The 22,781-nt window shown below is 50.8% G+C and overlaps 5 protein-coding genes across 5 annotated transcripts; 4 read left to right on the top strand and 1 right to left on the bottom strand.

Annotated features, from left to right (window-relative positions):
• The first annotated feature begins 226 nt into the window (after window positions 1-226).
• On the top strand, window positions 227-6,064 carry LOC100904599 (NHL repeat-containing protein 2). The gene is made up of 11 exons (XM_018642240.2): window positions 227-421; window positions 563-686; window positions 888-1,168; window positions 1,282-1,416; window positions 1,534-1,745; window positions 1,846-2,074; window positions 2,244-2,366; window positions 2,452-2,552; window positions 2,644-2,737; window positions 5,373-5,559; window positions 5,679-6,064. The coding sequence occupies exons 1-11, from the start codon at window positions 323-325 to the stop codon at window positions 5,876-5,878; spliced, it is 1,785 nt and encodes a 594-aa protein (XP_018497756.2). The 5' UTR covers window positions 227-322; the 3' UTR covers window positions 5,879-6,064.
• A 398-nt stretch (window positions 6,065-6,462) lies between these two features.
• ERp44 (Endoplasmic reticulum protein 44) lies at window positions 6,463-10,251 on the bottom strand. Its single transcript, XM_003739697.2, has 7 exons — window positions 9,827-10,251; window positions 8,926-8,992; window positions 8,693-8,842; window positions 8,285-8,526; window positions 7,954-8,206; window positions 7,559-7,853; window positions 6,463-7,356 (listed from the first exon to the last, which is right to left on the bottom strand). Exons 1-7 carry the CDS (start codon window positions 9,869-9,871, stop codon window positions 7,233-7,235), a joined length of 1,176 nt encoding a protein of 391 aa, XP_003739745.1. The 5' UTR covers window positions 9,872-10,251; the 3' UTR covers window positions 6,463-7,232.
• A 1,674-nt stretch (window positions 10,252-11,925) lies between these two features.
• On the top strand, window positions 11,926-13,178 carry LOC100904308 (uncharacterized). Its single transcript, XM_029113378.1, has 3 exons — window positions 11,926-12,143; window positions 12,273-12,606; window positions 13,025-13,178. The coding sequence occupies exons 1-3, from the start codon at window positions 11,926-11,928 to the stop codon at window positions 13,139-13,141; spliced, it is 669 nt and encodes a 222-aa protein (XP_028969211.1). The 3' UTR covers window positions 13,142-13,178.
• Window positions 13,179-14,634: 1,456 nt separating this feature from the next.
• LOC100905711 (uncharacterized) lies at window positions 14,635-18,521 on the top strand. The gene is made up of 2 exons (XM_003739694.2): window positions 14,635-14,795; window positions 17,545-18,521. The coding sequence occupies exon 2, from the start codon at window positions 17,551-17,553 to the stop codon at window positions 18,310-18,312; it is 762 nt and encodes a 253-aa protein (XP_003739742.1). The 5' UTR covers window positions 14,635-14,795; window positions 17,545-17,550; the 3' UTR covers window positions 18,313-18,521.
• A 493-nt stretch (window positions 18,522-19,014) lies between these two features.
• Window positions 19,015-21,644, top strand: Nprl2 (Nitrogen permease regulator-like 2). Its single transcript, XM_003739688.1, has 8 exons — window positions 19,015-19,163; window positions 19,575-19,673; window positions 19,763-20,078; window positions 20,183-20,327; window positions 20,436-20,540; window positions 20,630-20,938; window positions 21,022-21,212; window positions 21,322-21,644. Exons 3-8 carry the CDS (start codon window positions 19,828-19,830, stop codon window positions 21,539-21,541), a joined length of 1,221 nt encoding a protein of 406 aa, XP_003739736.1. The 5' UTR covers window positions 19,015-19,163; window positions 19,575-19,673; window positions 19,763-19,827; the 3' UTR covers window positions 21,542-21,644.
• Window positions 21,645-22,781: the final 1,137 nt, after the last annotated feature.

The raw sequence follows: 22,781 nt of genomic DNA, 5'->3' as shown, positions 1-22,781 counted from the left end.
GCTCGATGAGAAATTGGACGAGACCACTGACAGAGAAGCCTGGCAGGAACTCATATCCGCCTATCTAGAAGAGCTGGAGAACGATCAGAAAACCTATCCATTACCCGGCGCAGACATCGATCGGGCAGGTGAAGACAATGTTTGTAGAAGCTCCGTTTCGAACAGCTCTCCTCCGCGGTCGAGGGTTCTCATTCTTTCTCATTGAATAAACTCCCTAATTGAAGGTGTGGAATGGCTAAACAGTGAGAAGTTGTCCTTCGATGAGCACTTCCGAGGTAGGCTCACGATTTTGGACTTCTTCACCTACTGCTGCGTCAACTGCATGCACATCTTGCCTCATCTGCGCGATCTAGAAACACAGCTGCCAGTCGAGGATTTGATTGTGATTGGAGTGCATTCCGCGAAGTTCGAAAACGAAAAGGTTTGTTCTCCCGATCGACCCTTATTTCTTCCTCTTTCGTCTCATGCGAGACTCGCGCAGCTGTTTTCAAGTCTCCGGGTGATGCTTCTACTGGCTGTAGTTGAGGTATCGGTGGAGTCCACAACGGTGTTGGTTGCTCAGCTTTCAGATAATGTGAGGCACGCGATTTTGAGGCACGACATCCGCCATCCTGTACTTAATGACCCGGAGATGAAATTGTGGGAGATGTGTCAAATCATTTGTTGGCCGACTCTCATGCTCATGGGTGAGGAACGGATCTGACCCCATGCGAAGTCATGGACTACATCTCCGATGATGGAGGATCTAAGCTTCGGCCGGTCCGGGAAGAGACTCAAGCGTTTTAAGCATTCAGAGCCAACAGGATCGTCTATCTCTGTCTCTATTCCCGAACTCCTTCCCTTAGCTCCGAAGTTGATCGGAAAGATGAGTCACTACCTGATTTCAGGTCCAGCTGGCGAAGTTTTGTACAAATTCATTGGTGAAAAGAACGTGGACAGATTAATACCATACGTCAAGATATTTGTAGAGTACTACAAAAGCAGGAATCGAATAACGAATTCAACCCCTTTGCCGCTGCGATTGATGCAGGGTGAATCGAGTCTGACCCAACTCCGTAGTCCGGGTAAAATCGCCTTGGATTACACGGGGGATACCTCATACTATGTCGTGTCCGACAGCGCGAACAATAGAATTCTGGTCTTTGACAGGTTTAGCAACGAAGTCCAAGTGAGTGCAATCCACCCCTCGTCTGCAACTTCGATAAATCAGCAGAACTTATCCAACCGGAATCCTCCGCGAAAAATTCCTGCCTCTGATTCCCGAACGAAATTTCCTTTCAGCTCATCGTGGGAACAGGAGAGGCCGGATTCCTCGATGGAGCCTACGGAATCTGTAGGTTTTCTTCTCCTCAAGGTGTCTGTTTCTACGACGGAGGAATTTTCGTCGCCGACGCTGGAAACCACGCCATTAGACGGGTGAATAGAGAAATTGCAGAGAAAAAGCAGATTGAAAGAACCAAGATGAGGGAGATATACCATAATGATCCCGACTCCCTCTATCAACGGAATTCGATTCATGCCCATTTGCTCCAGGTTGACTTCTCCACGAAATGTGTTTCAACGGTGGTAGGAACGGGAAAACAGGGAGTCGATTTGGTGGGGAATCTGGATGGAAATGTCCAGGAAATATCTACACCGTGGGACGTGGTGCTCTACCGCCACAGCGTCTTGATTATCGCCATGGCGGGTTCTCACCAGATTTGGGCCTATGCGACCGAGGACAACTGTCGTCTCTTCGATGGAAAGTGAGCAGGGCATTTGCCATGAGCTTAGATAGATTGGACTGACCATTCAGACTTCGACTCTTATGCATTGCCCCAGCTGATGAGACTCATTTTTCGGAAGGGTGGTTGTGGAGAAAGGACACTGTGTTTGCATAGCGGGAAGCGGCCGCGAGGAAAACCGAAACACCTCGTATCCCCTCAGAGCCGGATTTGCGCAACCATCGGGACTTGCCTTGGATACGAATGAGAAATTCCTATTCATAGCCGATAGCGAGAGCTCTTCTATACGCGTGATGGACATGCAGTCCGGTGCAATAAAGAATATTTGTGGTGGGGATCTGGATCCTACGGTAAGGATAATATATAATCTCAATACCGGCGGCTCTTGGCAGGAAACTCCATGCCCACTGAATAACGGAATCTCATCATAAATGAAAGAAAAAGACAAGCGAATCGTTAGCGGCAGCGGCAGAAAGATAAGCGAAGGTTTAGAAACGCACGGAATTACTGCTCTTGCAGAACTTATTTGCTTTCGGGGATCAGGATGGACGAGCTCTCGACGTCAAATTGCAACACCCGCTGGGTTTGAGTTGGGACGCACAAACCGATAAGCTTATTGTAGCCGATACCTATAACAATAAGGTCAGTATAGAGGACGATACGCTCTGGCCCCACCCCCTCTCAAAGTGATCCTACCATACATATAGACGAGGTATTTCTTCCGCAGCTCAAAATCGTCGACGCAAGGCTCAGGACTTGTTCCACTATTCCGGATGCCGAGGACTTCAGGGAGCCGGGAGGTTTAGCTGTGGACTCAACCCGCAGAAGGTAGGATTAAGTCAGTCTCAATACGATGCCCCAGGGAGAATAGCGGAGCGTAAGGGTGCGGTATAGCTCATGACGTGTTCGACGTCTCTAGGGTCTACGTGGCCGATACGGAGAAGCATCGAATCAAAATACTCGACATGAGCAAAGACTTCGCCGTGATAAAGATCCTCGGACCCGGTTTGACGGTGAGCAATCCTGGCGCGTTTCTTGAGCGATTCGATTGCAAATTATATTCGTCAGAGTCTAGTGGAGTCGAAATTTGTGAAGAGATAACAAACGATGACCGGAGACGAGAGCGATCGTCCATTCGTCCTGATCCGTGTCATACGCGACACTCAATCGCTGTAGCGATGAGACGAATCCCTGAAACCCGCCTTCAGTCCGTGTGTGGGATTGTCGGCTGTGTCTAGGAACTTCGGTAGTTGTTGGCTCACTCCGTCTGAAATACAGAGAGAGGACGGTGATTATTTCGGTGTGTTCTCGGTGCTAGATTGGAGCTTTGCCAGAACTCCCCCGAATCTCGGTCGGAAGACGGTAGCTCGGGCTGTTGGCTGGTTGTTGGCTGTCGGAACGACTCGGGTCGCGAGGGACCAGCTAGCCGCTGGCGGCAGCGTGTTGTGCACAGAGAGTGACAGGTTGGACCCGAAGAACAGACAACTGTTGCTGTCGCCTCTGCGGAAATCATGTCGGAGAGCGCGCTCTCCTTGGTGGACAATCTGACGGCCGAGACTCCGCTGGGCCGTGAAACACTCGAAAAACTCATCGCAGAAATAGAGAATGAAGATTCGAAAGAGAACGTTATCTCAGCAATCATCCAGAGCGGACCCCAGACGATAGCGAGCCGCCTACTTTCGGACGGGCTGGATGACAGTGACCGTGGCCTACCCGGGGAACTGCAGGTGAACCTACTCGCTCAGTGTCTGAGGGACGACGACTTCCGTTCGCAATCTACCGATGAGCATCTCATAAAGCGACTGCTCCAGACCCTCGCCAAAAATGGAGAACTCGGTGACACCAGTTGCGCGCATGTGGAATTGATCGACTCGGATCCTACGACTCTGCGACACATTTTCCGAGCTCTGAGTAACCTCTGCTACGAGAACGATGACGCGCAGAATATCATCTGCGAGAACAAGGGTCTCGAACTGATAGGCAGCTTCCTGGCTCCAGTTCTCCGCAGCTTGAAGCCTGGGGACCACGATGGAGTCCCAGCGTCTGACGAGCAACTCCTGATCTGTCTGCTCGGCTGCCTGTTCAACCTCGCTCGTGGAGAAAACTGTTTGATTCAGCTTCGAAAATTGAGACTCATGTCGCAGATAATCGAAATGCTACCGGCACTGCCGGAGTCGGCGGCGAGCCATGGGGTGAATCTTCTGTTTAATGCCTCGGAGACCCCAGAGTTCCAACCGGATCTATTGGCTCTGATACCGGACCTCATCGGAGCGTTGGGTAAACAATTGGACAAGAGCGATGATCTGCTGGAGATCCAAGTGGAACTACTGCAGACTTTATTTTCGGACGTATCGGATGAGGAGAAACTGAGAATTTACCAAGCAGGACTTTGGGAACCGCTGAAGGAGCTCGCCGAGAAGCGGTTTCTGAAATCCGCAATCGACACAATAATCGTGCTGCTCACCGACGACGAGTGCATGAAACGGATGTTCGATGATGGCAAGGGAGCTGAGTACCAGTTATTGAAAACGTGGCTGCGGAACGACAATGAAGACCTCCGGACGTGTGCTGCTTTGTCCATGGGAAACTTCGCCAGAGGAGACTCTCAGTGTGTACTCCTGATCAATGACTCTGTCGGCGACCAACTTGTTTCCATGATCTCCCCGTCTGCCGGCACGAATCAAAACTACGCCGTCCTCTCGGCTCTGAGGAACATGCTGATTCCAAAAGAGTGCAAGAGTCGTCTAATGGCTGCCGGGCTGCTAGAGAAGTTGAAGTCTCTCACCCCGATCGAAAACTACACCGTCGCATTCAAGTTCCTCGGATGCCTGCGGATGTCTGCCGACCGACAGCCCGCGATCGCGGAGCAGTTGGGTTCGGATCCTGAGTTGATCAAGAGCGTGGTCGGCTTCGCTCAGGTTGAGCTCCACGAGGGCGTTCGTAGCGAGGCGATGCGAGTCCTCTGTTGGATCTTGAAGAACACCCAGGCCGATTCGGTGTGTCGGACCATCGCGAACACGGGCGGTTTCGAAATAATAGTCAAAATGCTCAAGAGCGAGCATAACGTCATGAAGAACGAGGCCATTATCTCTCTATCGCTGCTGATGCACGAGCGCCGACCGGAGACCGTATTCAGTGTTGCGAGCAGAAACTTGCCTTCCCTGTGTCAGAATCTTGCGGAGATTATCGAGGACGAAAGCATGGCGTGTGAAGTTTTGGAGAACGCCGTGACCCTCGTGATTTGCATGAGTAATGCGCGGCATGAATTCCGCGCGATGCTGGTCCCGGGCATCTGTGGAGCTCTCGAGAAATTGGAGGGGAGGAGTGAAAAATTGCTCTTGAAGCATAAGTGTCGGAAAGCTCTCGCGATTCTGAAGGAATGACGCTGGGCAGTTGCGAGGCGCTAGACTATACGTATGTCAGGAAGCCGAAGGGGATTTGCAGCGAGGATCAACCTGATTCCTGGATGAACAACCCAATGAGTTTCTGGAATCGACCAATGTCGAGGAAGTCCAGATGTATTCGTACATACGCGGCGGCGCTAGATTCGAGAGCTCCCCGTCGGGGATTATCGAGAGACTCCTTGCCCGCCGTCATAAAATAAAAAGCCGATCGCCCTAGAAATCCATGCATCGAATCCTTTTCCAGTTCTCTTCTTCGAAGAATTCGCCAAAAGACTGTATCGACTCTACGGGTGAGCCGACCCACCGAACCAATTTCCAGTATTACGAAGATTGGATGGAGGTTCAACCTGACTTCATTTTGAAACTTGAACCTTCCCCCGCTCCGGGCGAGACTCTCAATGAAGAGGCCCCGCAAAAATGCAAGCTGCAAGGTTTGTGTGCTTCCGAATGGCGTTTAGAGGTTACGGGTTACGGTCATGGCACCGTTGAAGACTCCGGCGCAGGAAATATGTAGTTGAGCTCAGCGATTCGAGTCCGTCCGACATTCCAGGTGACGACTTTAGCCTTCACTGGCAGCATCCGGACACGGTCAAAATCCCTGCGAGGAACAGACTTCATCTCGTGTGCCACTTCGTCATCTGCAATGAGGAGAGGAAAACGTGCGAATCGCGAACGAAGACACTCGATTTGAGCTTCAAAGCGGTCAAAGAAGGCGGCTATTCGGCTGTAGTGGTTCCGCTCTTGTTGTAACCCAACGAATTCTTTAACAAGGAGTCGATTAGTTTGGGCGAGAAAGATGGAGAGAGTGCTGAATCGTTGATCTATGCCTCTAACTCGACTGCATCACGTTCGAGTCTACCAACTATGATCCATACATGTTGAACGGAGTTTGTTTACGCTGCGAAATCAATGTCGGCGGTCGACTCGGACAGCGAGTTTACCTCAGTTCCTCTGAGGCTTATCGGACAAGGTGCCCGAGACGCTAATTTAAATTATTAAGTCGATGGAATATTTTCACGGAGATGGGAATAAAAACTCCTTCAATCAAAGGAAATGACATGGGAGCTCGGCTTATAATCATTAAAAAGTTTAGGACTGGGGTTCGGGCGAACGAGCGGGATGATAAGCCTAGATGTGGATCTCGCACTTGAAGCGAAGCGAATGGTGATTCTCCTGCAAGCTCCGATGAAGTGTTGGGGGTATTGAGTGTCCTCCGAAATCCCGGTCACACAGGGATAACGGTGTAGACAGGAGACTATCGCCGCCTCGGTGTGACAGCTAGACCATTCCATGCCCTTTTAACTACGATGATCAAGCGAAGCCAATATAACAAGAAATGTACAAGTTTATTTTCATTCATTAAAATACAGTAGAAATTCCGTGCTCCCGAGGGAACACGGAAAATCTTTGTTCGCCTTCCTCTCGTATCCTCGCGGATCACTAGAGCGACATTTGCTACGCTTGTCTCTTCCCTGATGGGCGTGATGATCGTATCGATTTGACAGAGAAGCTCTCGACTCGTCATGATGAGCTATTGCCACTTGCCACCTTCAGAAACTACAGAATCCTTTCGTTCTGCTTTGATCCGTGATCACACCGGCAGATTCCGATCGCATTCCATTCATTGTCTAGGCTACCAAGACAGACAATAAATGTCAGTGAAGCCGATAGCTGTTATTCGTGCCGTCGCTTCCCCGAAGCCGGGATCGGGTCGTAAAAAAATAAAATGATCTCATTAGCTCCCTCGAATGCGGTTCGTGTCCCATGCGCTATGCCCTACGCTGTTCAGTCTCTCCGTATTTGGTCTATTAACAATATGATCTTAAATATCGTTCACGTGAACTCACAGCACTCGTTCTACTGACGGAGGTCTAACATTTCGGAATGGAAAGTCTCACTCGGATCACGCTTGAACACAAAAAGGACAATAGGCAGAAGGCTTGAATTTCACAGATGGATCTCGTATTATGACTATAGCTCATTGTGTTGCTCACGCTGTAGCTAGCACAGCCGCCGAAGCCGCATCTGCAGTTCTCGGATGGTCTCCGATCTTGTCAGATGGATTCTCACAAACACAACAAAGCGTCCTTGCTGTCGAGTCTCCTCATAATTCGTCGCGGAGAAGTGTGTACCGATTCGACGAGGGGGCTAGCTTCCGGAATGTCGATTCAGGAGGATCGGTCTGTACCGCGTTCGTCGCCGGGTTCTCAGGCCCGTAGTGGAACTCCCTGAAACAGCGAGTATCCCATTATCACAAGTCGTAGCCTCCCCTTGATTTCGGTAAACCCGGAATTATCGGTGTTCGATCATGATCGCTCCTAATACGGAAGACGGACGGAGCTTTGTCCGGGCAGTCTGTGCGAGACCGAGGAATCCTCCGCTCCGACCGAGACGGAAAATTTCGTTCCGAGAGTTAACGCAGAAACTCACCGGTGTAGTTTCCCGGAGAAAAGATCTTTGACGAACTGGGAAAGTTTTCCCGGTATGTGGATGTCGCCGTAGTTCGGTAGCAGATACATGTGTCGGAAGGAGTCGATGGCTATGACTGGGAGGTCGCGGGACGATTTCCCGAGATGGTGAAGCGGGTGTGCGAATTTGACGCCGTCCGCTATCAAGAAATTCATCGAAGTTCGTTCTCCGAACAATTCGTTCCTGATAACGTCTGAGAACTCCCTCACGGAGGCTTTGTCGTCCGGGTTGTGGAAAAGGATCAGGAACGGCAGTCCTGCGGAAGTTGCCGGAACCGTTAGCTCGTGTCGTGTCGTTCGAGGTTTCCGTATGCTCGAGTCTTTCCCAATCGAAACGAACTCCAAGACGGAACTCACCTTCCTCGGTCAACTCCTCAGCATTCTCGAAGGTTATCTCTCGAACGAGAGGAACGCATCTCTCCTGCGCCCATTGCTTCAGCTTCTCGAAATCCACGACGTTCTCTTTGTATTCAAGGGATCTCACGAGGTCGTATTTGTCGCGGGCCTCCTTGAATTTAATGCGATCCTTCGCTTCATCGGGCTGAGGTTCACGGGCGGTGAAGTAAAAATTGCAATCGTCGTGGAGATCGGATGCGATACGCCGGAAAACCTGGAACGGGCGGGGATTACTCGACCGGTCCTAGAATGGGTGCAGAGAAAATCCGACTGGGCAGAAGAATCTCCTCACCTCATAGGCTGTGCTTTCTTTCGACTGGAAATATCCGATCAGCGCGCTTTTGCTTTCGTCGACTGTCTTACTCAGATCGGCCATCGAACTCTCCACGACGTGGTCCTTGAGCAATTCCTGGACGTACGAAATTATGGCCTCGATCTCACGCTTTTTTCGATATTCCTTCTTCATGATGGCACCGTTGCGCACAGTCTTCAGCGTTGGATATTTGGTGATGTGGAACTTCGAGGCGATAGAAGCTGCAGATGAGAATTACCGTGAAATCATTTGTCTGATCGTATCGATATATTCGGCAGAAGAATCAACAGATTAAGAAAACTTCGAATTTCGACTGCATGGGCCGGATTGGTGCTGGTCGTGACTACGTCTCGTGATCGATGGAGTGGGAAAAATTCCGAGCCTTACTCTGCTGGTCACAGTCCACCTTGGCGAGAAGGACCCTCCCAGGGAATTCCGCCTGGAGCTTCGTGGCCGCCTCATCGAAGATAGGTTGTAGGATTTGGGAGAATCGACACCAGTCCGCGTAGAAGTTGATGAAAACTACCTCGTACTTGGCTGCAAGAAACGATGAATTACCGTCGGCCATGAGACTAGAGAAGATTCTAGCGGAGACTTCTTCCCGTAACAAGACGACTCACCTATCAGCTCTTCGTAGTTCGAGCTGGTCATTGCAGTGGCTTCTCCACATACGGATTGCGGAATCCACTGGAAATAGAAATCGTCAGCTTTCCGAGATCGCGAGCACTAGGAATTCCTCGAATGCGAGTGACCGAGCTTTTCTGGTCGAAAATATCTTCGATCCTTGGAAAGTTTCCGTTATCTCAGAACTTCCCGCGAATTTTGCCCTCAGCGTGGTTGATCACATGAGATAGGGCTCATCGATAGAGTGCTCACGAACGGTGGGGGCTTCCTGGGCCGCGGCTGAAGCCGTATTCAACATCATGGTATCAATGCCACGTTCACAGAAAGAGATCGTGTTCTATTTGAATTCAATGATGAGTCGCCAACTCGACGCTCCCATTCCGGAGTGGATAGCTCCCGGTATCGTGAAAGTCACTGCAAAACTCCGGCTAGAGACGATGAAGCGGTCGATCAAGTGTGAACGAGAGGCGAGGAAACGCTGACACAAGTTTGCTTAGGGAAAGCTGTCACCGGACCACGGAACTTCTAAACCATAGACGAGAAAACGGAGTTTGGGATGGACCCACTGGACTAGTTTAACGACCGACCAACCAACCATCTGCCGGGGACCGGATTCGACTTTTCAAGCAGGTAGCGGGAAGTCCCGCGATATCGATTACAAAGTACTCAGTGTTCGTCCTCGCCCGCTGAATTAATTTCTGTAAGCCAAGAACGAATATACGACCTTTCGTCGACTTCAGCCATCGAGACAACAAGTATGTTCCGCCGAACCCTCCTCAGGGAAAAATGCTGACAGGTACCCGGCTGCCCCATCCGCCTAACTCGAAACACCGTGTTCACCGCCTTCTCTAGCAGCGTAAGTTTTACGGAAAGTAGAAGAGTAATAAAGCGACTTACTGAAATTGACAGAAGGATCCAACAAATGCTCGAGAGTGATCTCATGTTGTTCAGATTTTGTTCTATTGTTGTTGTCGACGTCGCCGGTGGTAACAACTCGCCGCAGCGGCAATATCTACGGCAGCGGCAGCAGCGCTAGTAGCAATAACACAAGACTACTACCACCACCACCGCACACGAGAGCACGCTCTCCGAGAGTGTTTTTCCTCCAGGTACGATGATCGTACCAATAACAGCCTTAGACAGGTGTCACGGAAAGTTTAGAACACTTATGTTTACTACTTCGGAGCTCGAGCGAGCGAGAACCGATCGCCGGATAGACCGATTGTCGGCTGGACACTCCGATGGTGGTAGCAGTTGGCCCGAGAGTAGATAGACGCACGGACCTCGGGAGGAGACCGGCCAATCAGATCTACTAGCGAGTTTGCAGTGGCGACGTGTCCCACCACAACCAACAGAAGAAGCAGACGGTGTCTGTCTCCTTCTTGCTGCTGTTACCCTCCTCTGAAGCGCTATTGCTGGGACGACGAGGCGGTGGCGTAGCAGTCCTTTCGTCCGTAGTCGTGTGTGGTGGTGCAGCAGCGGGATGGGGCAGAGAGAGGGATTCGAGAGTGAGTGGTTTCGCTTCGCTAAATCAACAAAGACAGGCGGCCGTCCTCACACATCAAACTTTTGGATGAGCCGGCAGCAGCTGATCCGTTTTCTCTATTCCACTATGGCTCGTCCGCCGCTCTCGACTGTCGAGTAAGTTGAGAGCAATGATCCCAGCACTGATGCACACTGAAGTATATTCCCCGAACGTCTCGGCGACTCGGAGCTCTGACTTCCACGATACCTTGCTTGGCACACGAGACACATCTTATTTCTTAAGTCGATTCCCCACTTCAGGTTCCACCCTGGCGATGCTTTTCGAGGACTGAGTATTCTCGCCATGATCGGGAATATGCGGAGATCGTCGGCCAGCCGCTCGGCGAGGACAGACCGCCTCCGCCGAATTACGTGAAAATGCCTGTGAAGAGGTATGTCCAACTGCTTCGTCGCGTACATGGGGATCGAAGATCCGCGAGCACAACTACTTCTTCGAATCCGTTCATTGAGCATCGCCAATGAGTTGACAATCTCTTCCATTGCAGGGATCTCTCACAACCGAACGAGCTCAGATAAGAGCGCTCCATGTTCATATATTGAAGTCCCCGATTCTATCACGGGTCTGGCGAGCTGGAAGGTACCCCCTTTGATATGCGCGAGAGCAGCGCGTAAACGGATCGCGCAGAGGGAGTATACCGTTGTCGGCATTGATTCCCGAAATCCCCGGAGGAGCGAGTGAGGCAAGCCGGAGAGGATTAGTCGCTCAGTCAGTGCAGCGGGGAGGCGGGAATAAACGGATTGTCCAAATTCTGGGAGTTTAATGACCTATCATCAGGACACGTATTCCCAGACCCTCTAATGATATTCGTATGTGATCATGTGGACTATAGGAATGAGATTAGGTGCTTCCGATTCGACTTTCGGCTCCTCCGTGAGCCCTGCGGGCATCTTCCTCGCAGCTGAATCAGCTTGATACAGCCTTGTTTGATCAGGCCGCCGATCGAGAGATCCATCTGAGACGCCAAGATCTGAATAAAGCTTAGCGTTCTAGAAGTATTCATGGTCATTCTGTTCCTCAGCATGAAGGGGCTGCTTCTGTGTGCAATCTTTCTCTTAGCGCACGATTCCTCTGGTAAGCTGAAATTCCCACGCGGGAAGCCCCGACCCAAGATTTCTCTGTCTAGACCCAGGCATCCTGGGATCGATCTCGGAACGAAAACCTTCCAAATCATGACAAAGGCTCCAGAGCCCTCAAATACGTTAGAGTTCGAAGCCACCGACGGGACAAATCGTACACGGGATGCGGCATTGCAGGTTACCCGACGAGCACGAGGGCGCGCCGTTACGCCAAAGACCCCCTTGAAGCATTGAAGCAATTCGCCTGGAATCGAATCTCCTCGACTCAAGCTTACGCGATCTACAGCCGACTGAGAAGTCGACGATCCCTCGAAAATAATGACGGATACACCGGTTCACACGGCAGCAGTTCCAATCCGCCGCTCCGTACTGCGATGACACCCCTCCGAAACGTTCTCCAGAGACCTTTCAAGAGCTTTCAAACTTCCTCGCGAACGACCTCGAGCCCCTCTACGGTCAAGCCAGTAACGACGCCGCCCCCACCGTCGCGACCTGTCGCACCTGTGCAGCCGACTTCGAACGCGCTTCCCACCATCCAAATCGGCGCTGTGCCGAACGGGAACAGAACGTCGTATTTCATCGGATTTTACAGGTTAGAAGCGGCATCGTCTCCCGTGGGATCATCTCCTTCGACGATTGTGCTCAGCGGCTGCGAATTCGAGCTCCAATCCCTCCTAATTCTGCGACATATTGAGTGTGAGCGAGCGCCCTGTCTTTCCAGGCAACCGCAACCCAACCGCAATCAGGTGCCGATTATCCAGCGAACCGCTACTCAGGGATTAGGGATATTAACTTATACCTACAACCCTTCATTTGGATATACGAGTTTAAATCCGTGGGTTCAACAAACGGACTTTTACTATCCAGTGGAATATTTTCCGTATCTGTCAACACTCGGCCAGGATTCGGCGTTTGCTCCCCGGAATCCCGTCGCTCGATCAACTCAGAGGAGCGTAGCGCAGACCGCAAGTGGCTCCGATACCCCTCAAGTAATCTTGTACGGACCGGCGCGCGACAACCCGAGCAACGTTCAATACACTTACGTTCCCCTAGATGTGAGTTCCGACAACTTTTGCACCATGCGCGGTGTAAGAGAAGCGCTCCTCGATATCATGGGGGTCGGATCGCGCCTCCCTCCGTAGTTCCGGAAGCCGCTTTGGCCGGGAAAATAATTCTCAGAGAAGAGAAGCGATCCATAGCCTCGCATGGTCCGCTCACCCAGATTCAGTCTTCACGAATTCTAATCGAAAAAAAGAGGCTCCATACCGAGCCTCATCAGGGGTTTCGGAACCACCCATCGTTCGACGCTCAATCAGAACCAATTCTTCGAACGACCCTCATGGTAGAATTATCTGCGATTGTCTACGCTGGGAATTTGGCATAGTTCCGACTGAACACTAGCTCAATATCCACTGAAATCGGTATCCAAAGTCGCCGCATCAATGCCGAAGTCATAGTCGCGGTATATTCCAGGATCTTATCGGAGGATTAAGGAGGACATCATCACGTTTCTTCGGTTTCCTTAGTCGCCGCTTGCGCAGGAATCGCACGAGCAGTCTCACTGCCGACTGTCTCGATTGCTTCGATTGAAGGTGCCTAGCCCGCATTCGCCCCGATGAAGCTCGGAGAAATAAAGTCTCTCGAAAGTCAGGAGTCCTCGAATCACGCTTCCGAAAGTAGATATCAAAATCTAGCGAGTCGATGTTCCACTCTCTCTGTTTCTCTCGCTCTCGACTTTGCGTTCCCCTGATTTCCTGCGTATGATCCTGCGTTTTGTAGACATCGCATTAGGTACTCACAAACACCTCAATACGTGCGTGATTGGGCAGGATGGGATAAAACTGGTACTTCATGATGTGTCAGCTGTCAGCTTTTCGATTCAAAACCGTGAGATCATCCCCTCTTTGATCTGATCCCCGCGCAAAGTCGATGAGGAGCTGAATTGTGTATGTGGTCTGGGCAATCCTGGATAGTGATCCGCCTTCCAAGCAGTCGTATCACAGAGCTCGCCCTAAGGACACAGGGCGCATCGTGAGGAGATCGATTGGGGTTGGAACTGGGTCCCTCCAGGCTGTGTGGTCGGGCACGATCTGCGTCAGAGTCAACTCTGGCACTTACGCCGGGAGAGAAACACCTCCGGATTGCGGCCGCCGGATTCGAACGTAAATATCCTCGCACGTCACGGAGTCTCCGCGGTCAATCTCCTTGCCAGGGCTATTCCATGCGCTCGGTTACCCGGCGGTGTACATTAAAGCGAACCTTCTGTATACGATATGGGTTATTTTCAGAATCTGCCAATTCATGGAACACTTGATCATGCCGGGCCGATATTTCTTCGAATGACGATTCGAAAGCAGGCATTTCCCTCCAAACGCCCTTTCTCTTCCATAGCCTCTGAGCGTGTGGCGATAAGACGAAATTCCATGAGTTTCCCTCCGACCATCGATGGAGGGATGGAGAAGATTCCGCCGGTGGAATTATCCGCACGCGTCCACTGGAAAAATATTCCTCAGCCCGGAAGAAACATGTATGGGAGGACTGCCTCGACGCGGAGGATTCCAGGCTATCATATAGTTCTGTCGCTGGAGCGCGTCGGTTTCGTTGATTGGCTTCCGCAGCTACGCCTTGTAAGGCTGCCATCCAAAGCTGACCGATTAAGGGATTCGTGGTTTGAAACTACATCGCGATTCCAGCGTGACGACCGATCGGACCCTCAAATGAATCGGAAGCGTCTCCTTTACATCACAAGCTTCGAGTCGTGGAAATCCAAAAGACAATGTATCAGCTCCCTTCCTTCCTTCAGTTCCAGTAGGAAGTATTCCCTCACGACGACATTAATTCTATCGAGGTGTTTTGGGCTGAACTCTTACCACTCTATCCTTCAGGACAGGAAGCTCAGCAGCGCCTCGGAAAGATTTTCCGCGCTCGGGCTAGATAGTCTCATCCATATGAAAAAATGTACAGTTTGGAAAGCTGACTGACAGACTGCCTGATAGACAGGCGGTTCGACTGACAGACTGCCTGACTGACTCTTACCCGCGAGTCTCCCTCGCCGCTGTTAGTTTGTGACGCACAAGTGCATCAGTCCGTGCGTCCGTTTCGTCCAGAAGCCATGTCTTCCAATAGCCTATCAGTGACGGCTTGTCAGTGGGAGTAAAACGTTTCGTGCCTTCCGCTTCGGACCCTACCGACCTCATGTGATTTCCAAACTTCACGACAGGGCTACGTTCTAACTTTCGTCGAGGTAAGACTCTGCTAGCGCACTCGTCGGTGAGTGTCTCTATGAATAGATTCCAGCGACTATTCTGCTATTGGAAAGAGAAAACATGAATACTCCGAGCGGCTGGCGAATGCTCTGGCCGGTAGGATCTCGCGCGGTGCGGAACGTCGCAAACCGTCTCTGGAAGACAACGTTTGATTCCGACACAATCTCAGAATAGATCGCTTGGTCAACCAGGTCACCGATCACAGGCTTAGGCGCCGGGATGCTCCTACCGAGAGCACACTCTTGGAGACTCCACTTGACATTGCGTCTCATCATGACCGCCGCGCAGCTAAATAGAGCAGCGCAGTCGAAGCTCGCCGCGTAACCGATTCGAATCTTATTCGATGTGGATCTCGAGTTCTTCCTCGGGTCGACAAAACGGAATTCTATGAACATTCCAGCAAGGGTCACGATCGACCTTCGTCGCCAAAGGTCCGACGGTTTTTCTCTGTCGTGATTTTCTTTTGCGTCATTAATGCGACTACGCACTCCCTCATACGACCCTTGAATCTCCTCTAGAATTAGGAGTAGGCCGGTCGATGAATAACAACTCGAGCCCTTCAACAAATAACAAACCTCTATCGACCTTAAGAAGAGTTCCCCGAGTATTCCCCGCGATGACCGAATATTACAACCCTTTCCATGAGTGCCTTAATCGGAAAGTTTCCTGACTGCTTGAGTCGCCCACTGGCCTATCAGTGTTTCGCTGCCGATCGGGTGGCTCCTCGGCCGGCATCGGATGTCGTGTAGAGACTAATATGTCATTACCACGACAGTTTATGGAGCGTCTGGTCTCCGGCGAAATCTCTCCGCTCATTCGGGTATCTGATCGGCTGGAGCTCATGTTCCGATGATCTGGAGAGCATTGATCCCCGAGTATGTGTAGCGAAGGACATTCATCTCATCAGAATCATTCACTTCGGTCCCGCCTCATGATTGAATATCTGATCCCCCTACCCAGCCGTGTGTAGCCGAAAATCTTGATCCGAATCTCCGATGAGCCGTATCCCCAAGTCAGAGAAGGAAACCGAGCGGATATTTAGAGCCTCGGGTCCATCATCTCCGGCTGTGTGGCTTTTCACAGCTCATCAGTTTCGATAACATTATTTTCGAAGCTCTCTCCATGGTTTATGGACCCGACGAGAGAGAGACCTGCGGAGCCGATAGAAAATTATCCGAGTAGGGTTAAGGTCACGTCAGCGAAGATGATTATCAACAACCGCTCGGCAGGTCGAGTTGTGCAAAAATGAATCGAGTCAAATATTCAGCGGCAGAGAGAATAGAGTCGATCTCGCTGAGATTTCCAGATCGTACATGAAAGTCCCGATGCTTCTGACATCTCGCCAGTCTTGACCCTCACCCGGTGTCGGCACTTCATTTCGGCGACCCGACGATCACGGATAAGAGAGGTTGTGCCGATTGGATCGCTAGGCAGATCCTTCTGCTCTATCGACGAGAAGGTACAGCATGGATTCTGGATATGCCTTGAAAGACCCGGGATGAGAATTTAGATTCCTGTTCCAAACTGAGTTCTGCTCCCATGGAGACACGGAGCCCACAGAATAGCGGGTTCTCTCCCGAAACCGCTGGTCACATTCAACCACAATCGTTCTTCCGGCGGCATTCAGACCAGGACCGGAGAATGCTCCAAAGTTCTCGCCGATTCCACCTTAAAAGTCGACTCTTGACGAGGCTGCGTTGAGAGCAAAGATTCACGCCCGCGAAAGCAAAACAAGAGATCTGTCTACCGATCTCGGATGATTGTAGCTCAGACGCATCAGGTGATTAGGCAGTATCGCACGAGAGCCACATTTTGAAAAACATAATTCATTCAATCCCGACTCGGGGCCGTCTTTCGATGGGCTGAGGTCAGAGCGATTCGAGTCGGCAAGATACTCAGTGGAGATCGCTCCTCGCCACCGATAAGCGGGGAATCGGATGGTGAGACAGTTTCTACCTAGGTCAAATCGGAGAGCAGCGATGGTGACCAGTGACTTGTGCATTGAAGACCTGACAACTCCCGTATACATGTATCGGAACGTCTCTGGAATGAAGATCGGACTTGAACGACTCCGCTTCCGAACCCTCGATGCATATGATCCATGGCCATTATTCGTGACGGAGCAGCGATGCATGAGCCTAAATGATTCCCCATGATCGCTCGCGTGTGAGCTGACACGCTTTTCACGCATTGGTTTAAGGGGAGTTTCATGCGAAAAGTGGCGCATGGAAGCTGTACCGATGAGGCCGTCGCTTATCCTTAATGTGCTCTGAAAGTCTCACTCGTCACCCAGAACGATATGCGCCCACAAGTTGTTCTGGATTCCGAGAGGTCCAGAACCTAGACTATTAATCAGAAACTCCAAAATGCGACGAAAACGCCGGCGGAGTTATCGAGCCACAAGCAACTTTCATGAGATCGAGCATTTTTCTTTCTCCCTCGCTTCTGAGGAGCCGAATTCCCAACAATCGACGAATCTTCCGTGTAGCTTTCACCTTGAGGCTGAACACGCGATGGAGGAGACAATACGCTTCGAGAAATCAGCTGGTGGTCTTCAGTCAGGATCTTCCCGACCGACCGGCTACATCGCATTTTCCTTTCCGAGGATCGTGTGCCATCTCGCGGGACGAGAATAAAGCGCATCGATCGGGAAGAGCACCGAAGGAGCTCTGTTGATGAACGGCTATATCGAAGGGAATCACTAAATCTGGAATTCATCTCTTTCAGTTATCGATGATGAAGGAACGTCAGAGAGAACCTCGTGAGATTCATTATGAACTAGTGCCCCGCCGGGAGCGCCAGAACGTATCAGCTTGCAAATTGCTCTTTGCAAGCATCGTTGGAATAGTTATTATAGCTCTGATCGCCTTTCTGTTGCTACTCCTCTTCTCAATATACATCCGACCCACGCCGCCTCCGAGCTATATACCCGGGAAGGACATAAATCCGATTGGCATTAGGCCCCCGACTCGGAGACCAGTGCCGAGAGGCAAGAAGAGCCTACAGCTGTTCGTGGTCTACCATCAGGATAATCTCGAAAGAGCAAGAGATGTCGAAGCCTACCTCAACAACTCGTTGGGGAGCGTATTCGGCAAGAACTTCGACTTTTCCATCGGCAAACTGTCGTCTCCGAATTTGAACCAAGCGAACTTGCAAATCACAGTCCCTGAAAGAACATTGCTCAGGTCTGGGTCCCTCGTGGTTTTCGTTTCGGAACTCATGGCACCCGGTGCGGCTCAGATCGAGGAGATGATCAAAGGTGATCACAGGACGTGCACGAAACTTGACGTTGCTCGATGCGTTGAAATTTGTTCGGTCACGACGGGAAGCACCACACCATCGTTCTTGTCACCAGCGAATATAACATTCGATGGTGTCTCGATTGATATTCCCAATCTAGTCGACGTGGTCCAGGATTCGGTGATTTACCGGCAGTTGTCGGCTGACCGCTTCAGCTTGGCTCGACGATCGAGAGGTTGCGTCGTCTACGCGTAAGAGATGCCGGCGTCCTCAATACGAATCGCCAATCAAGGACAACGGGGATTCTCGAGAAGAAAGGCGCGAGTCGCATGTTGAGTCGAAATTCTGTACATAAGCCGCGCATCCAGGGTCCTCGGGGGAGGAGCTCCAGATCAGTGAGGGCCATAGCACAATTTTGTTACCGGATGACCAGAGGGACTGATGAATAAAATCAATACTTTCCACATATCCGGTCCGTAATTTTGTTCGCTCTCGCTTCCGACGAGCATTAAAACTTGTTATGTCTATACAAAGAGTGCGAGATGCTCACGGCCTCTGGCCGGATCGGTCCGAAGCCCGGCAGACTTCCATGGATTCAGAGGATGCGTATATTCGAGCAGAATCGTCGGAGGAATAGCTCTAGATTGAAGAGTTGAAAAACCAACGATGAGAGAGTAAATGCAAGAGCTCTCATCCTCATCGAGATTCTGAGGGAGCATCCCCTCCATCCACGGGAGCAATCCTAGATTGAGAAGAATCAACAATTTCTGAATGTCTCTGATGAGCCGGTAGCGCAGACCCAACGAGACGCAAATGAATCCTGAATAATCCCGGAACCGCCGGAACTAACTGCCTCGAAGGCGATTCAAGCCGCGATCCTGTCCAGGTGATAGCGCTCCAATGTGTCTACGCTGACGCGCTCTCTGTTTTCCGGCATGAGCAGACAGCCCTTGAAGTAAACAAACAACACAAGCTGGGCGAAAATGATTAGAGGCTCGACGACATAATCGCGGTCTTGCAGCATTGAATCATGCCGTATATTTGGCTGTGACTTCTTCGGATGATTCTCTATACAGAAATCTCCGTGAGCACCCGACGACCCCAAGGTTGGTTGTTAATTGGCCAGTTCTTTTTTGACAGCCTCATGCCCGTGAGCTTTCTTCCGGAGTCTTTCACGTCTCCCTCCAGCTCTGTCAGAAGAAGGCGACGGCTATACGGCTCAGAGGCGAGCGGAAGCTACGAAACAGGAGTCATATAGAAGCGGCTGAAAATATGCGAAACCGGACTAGTCAATGACGGATCTCCGGGCTTTCGGAAGTCTAGTTTCTAATTCTTCAGTCGGCATCGGCTCTTGATTTTTTCGAAGCATTCCTCTCGATGATCGCCAAGTCGCTCTATCGGCTCCGTCTCGATGATCTCATGTCTGAACATTCCTGCCAGTTCGTAAATCCCCCCTAATGACTCGCATCGGAGATTTCGGTTGATTCCTCTGAAGACATTCCTGTTCGCTGTTGCAGCCCGCTACCAATGATGACAGGAAGCTTGCGCGACACAGTCCCGCTATCCGAGAATTCCGGGGCGCAGAGATAGCTCGGCGCTTTGGGCGAATCCGACCGGTGAGTACAACAGTCTCGATGGCTAATCTCCGCTTCGACCTCTCCAGCAACGTGCCCGTAGCAATTCCTCAGCGACTCCTCTCTTTCAGTCGGTCATTTCAGTGTCCAGAAATTTTCTCTTGATACTCTGCTCGAGTGCCACGCGACAGTCATCATGCCCATGAAAGCAGCATCCTCTGGCAACGTTGCCGAGTCCCCGATATCCTGTATTTTCTTCTCCGAGTTCGATCCTAAAGTCGGACCGAAGATAACTTTCCAGTTTCCGGAAAACTATGTCCAGAAAGAAGCTTTTGACCTTCTTAAGGTGTACCTCATACCAAAAGAGGAATTACAACACAAACTCATAACATTGAATATGTGCTCCATGAAGATTCTCGGTTTCCCGGCTGGTATCAAAGACGACAAGTGAGTCAAAACATCGAATCGGCTCAAGTTATGGTTTCTAATTCGGCCGTCTCCCTCGTGCTGACATCCAGCAAGATGACCATCGTCCTGGAATTCCCCCACAGATATGAGAGGAATCAGCTTATGTTCAACTTGTGTTTTGTGTGCTCCGTTGACATGCGAACCATCCAATACGAGGCGATCGTGCGAAAATTAGCCCATTACCTGGTGACTTTGGAGCGGGAGAGTCAGATTATTTCAGATCCGAATGTGAGTCTTGACCGAACTAACGTTCCCTCTCGAGTCATCATCCTTCCCTTTTCTAACTTTTCCTCGATCGAATTCATATGACGAATCGTCGCAATCCCTTTATCGCAGATGAAACCCAATCTGCTGGACATTATCTGTCAAGTGCGGCACGATCTGGATGTGAAACGAAGCGCTTCGATAAAAGTGACGAAATCCACAACGATTTATCTGAAGGTCAGTGAAGCTTTTCCGAAATCAAATCAGTCCGTGTGTAGCCTTCCACATCCGCGGACCGTCCATTGCGAGGCGATCTCTTTTTTCAGGTTAACCGCGTCCATGCAGATCCGCAGGATGTACACGACCACCATGTACCCGTGTTCACCGAAAACCGTCCTGCTGTCTCTCCGAATCAATGGGATCTTACTACGCAGCGGATATTGCCGTTGATCGACGGTTTCCGACATGTTGTGCAAATCGCGCAAGAATCTGACGTCGACATTGACCTTGTCAAAGCTTGTTTGAGAAATTTGATCTATTACGATGTCATAAAAATAATACCTCTATTCTTATACTCGGCCATTTACGTGGCGACGCCATTGATGCAGAAGCTCTACACTGATCGCCATCTACAGGTGAGCTCCCGGTAGGACATGGCAAGAAAGAAATTGTTCCTTGCTCTTTCCGAATTTTCCCGATGGTGACCTGTATCTTTCAGGCGGACTGCGCCCGAAACGTACAGCACGGCATGACCGCGCAACCGAGCTTCCGTCACATATTTGCCATATATGCGCGTTTTGACAGTTACTACACCGTCGCCGACATCTGCTCGCTGATGAAGCCAAGAACGAAATTCATCGATGAGCGCAAGTTGGTCCAATTCGGTGTTATCCATGGCTTGCTGAAAAGGTTGGTCCGCGGCGGCGACAACAGCGGAGCTCAATCGGCGTATTCATCAGAGATATCCAGCTCCTATTTGTCCCCGGGCTAACTCATCTTCAAATATACTCTCCCGTAGATTACAGAAATATCCCGTCGACGAGAGCATGCATCGCTGTGAACGCACCGTTATCCGCTCTCAACAGCAAGCGCCAGAAGGTATCCGTCAATTCTTCACAGGGGAATTCAATTTCGATCAGATTTGCTGTAAAACTGGAAGCACCTACAATGAAATGGACAACATCATAGAAGAACAGAGTCTGATCTCAGTTTGCACAAAAAGTCAAGAGAACGTATGACGAGTATTGGTTTTGTTAGCGCTTGGAAAGTTTCTTTCTTTCGTATGATCATCCTTAAAATAAAGCCCCCGGGCATATTTTAAGGATGCAACCGCTGTCAACTCTCCCGGACTAGTCCTCTGTGAAAATCTGAATGACACGCAAGTCTTCTCCCAGCAACCTGTAGGACCCTAGAGTTGCTTGTGACATGTGGACGGTGTCTCTGATAGGAAAAACAGATAGAACCGCGGCGCGGCAGAAACAGCTGGGCTGACTGAGCTCGACAGAGATAGGAAGGGAGACGGCGATTTCCCGGTCTTTATGTTGAATAATTTATTTCATTTTGTTTCCCTACGTGGATCGCTCCGGTCTGGTCTCGGAGCGAAGGGATCCGACCAAACTCTCATGTTCCCGGGCTGCACTGATTCCTGATCGATACCTTTTCGCGCGATCTGCAAGAATCGTGCTCGATTAGCGATCACAGAGAGACAGAGACATATCTCGCCGTACCGCAAGCGCTGTCATTGCGTGGAAGAATTCCAATGGAATATTCTATGGCTCACCTCTTGATTGCGTCTGTACCGCTCGGCGTCGATAGATGGTTGCACTGCTATCGGATACAGCATCCCTAAGAAAACCGCCAAGCCGCCGACGAGGAAAAGTCGCCTCCTGGCAACGGACTGCATGATCTCGTCGAAAATGTACACCTTCTCAGAGTGTGCGATATATAGGTGCGACTTTGGCGACCCCTGCAACGTAGACTCGGCTAAGAGATCTGCTCCTGATGCCGTAGTTGTTCCGCGATCAGGGTTGATGATGGAATCGTTCGTTCGTCCGCAAATTCGAGAATCTCAATGAGGGAAATCGGACATTCTCTGCCCTTATCGCGCACTTGACTGTGTTCTCCGAATTCGAAGACTACCACCAGATGACCGAGCAGCCGCAGGTAAACATAAACACTCGCGACGGCGGTCCGGCGGCAGCCCGGTAGACATAGGAATAGGACCGTCGAGCCTACCGCAGAATGTTATATTTTCCGGGGTCCGCCGGTCAAGGGTACGAATGGCAGAGACACCCCTCAACACTCCCGAGGCCTCCCAGTGATCATGAGAGATATCCAAGAGAATTAAAGGGTGTGGATTCCCAGAGGATATCAATCAACAAGAGAGCACTCTGAGATGATTGCGATGATCTTTCCTGACAGTCCAAGTGAGAGCAGGCCTTTCTTCCGACCGCCATCTAAGCCGAACAGATAATTCCA

Source organism: Galendromus occidentalis, unplaced genomic scaffold (assembly GCF_000255335.2).
Source record: "Galendromus occidentalis unplaced genomic scaffold, Mocc_1.1 scf7180000076583, whole genome shotgun sequence".
Lineage (NCBI taxonomy): Eukaryota > Metazoa > Arthropoda > Arachnida > Mesostigmata > Phytoseiidae > Galendromus > Galendromus occidentalis.
Note: the sequence above shows the minus strand (reverse complement) of the source record. Positions and strands in the feature narration are given on the sequence as shown.

Excerpts from the sequence above, each read along its gene's own strand:
- LOC100904599 (XM_018642240.2), top strand. The coding sequence starts at position 323 with ATGCACATCTTGCCTCATCTGCGCGATCTAGAAACACAGCTGCCAGTC. Across the intron at positions 422-562 it reads CGAAGTTCGAAAACGAAAAG|CTTTCAGATAATGTGAGGCA; the intron begins GTTTGTTCTCCC and ends TTGGTTGCTCAG. Across the intron at positions 2,738-5,372 it reads TCCTCGGACCCGGTTTGACG|TTCTCTTCTTCGAAGAATTC; the intron begins GTGAGCAATCCT and ends ATCCTTTTCCAG.
- ERp44 (XM_003739697.2), bottom strand. The coding sequence starts at position 9,871 with ATGAGATCACTCTCGAGCATTTGTTGGATCCTTCTGTCAATTTCA. Across the intron at positions 8,993-9,826 it reads GGATCCTTCTGTCAATTTCA|TGGATTCCGCAATCCGTATG; the intron begins GTAAGTCGCTTT and ends TTCTATTTCCAG. Across the intron at positions 7,854-7,953 it reads TGAGGAGTTGACCGAGGAAG|GACTGCCGTTCCTGATCCTT; the intron begins GTGAGTTCCGTC and ends CAACTTCCGCAG.
- LOC100904308 (XM_029113378.1), top strand. The coding sequence starts at position 11,926 with ATGACACCCCTCCGAAACGTTCTCCAGAGACCTTTCAAGAGCTTTCAA. Across the intron at positions 12,144-12,272 it reads TATTTCATCGGATTTTACAG|GCAACCGCAACCCAACCGCA; the intron begins GTTAGAAGCGGC and ends CTGTCTTTCCAG. Across the intron at positions 12,607-13,024 it reads ACACTTACGTTCCCCTAGAT|GATCTTATCGGAGGATTAAG; the intron begins GTGAGTTCCGAC and ends GGTATATTCCAG.
- LOC100905711 (XM_003739694.2), top strand. The coding sequence starts at position 17,551 with ATGATGAAGGAACGTCAGAGAGAACCTCGTGAGATTCATTATGAACTA.
- Nprl2 (XM_003739688.1), top strand. The coding sequence starts at position 19,828 with ATGCCCATGAAAGCAGCATCCTCTGGCAACGTTGCCGAGTCCCCGATA. Across the intron at positions 20,079-20,182 it reads GCTGGTATCAAAGACGACAA|ATATGAGAGGAATCAGCTTA; the intron begins GTGAGTCAAAAC and ends ATTCCCCCACAG. Across the intron at positions 21,213-21,321 it reads ATCCATGGCTTGCTGAAAAG|ATTACAGAAATATCCCGTCG; the intron begins GTTGGTCCGCGG and ends ACTCTCCCGTAG.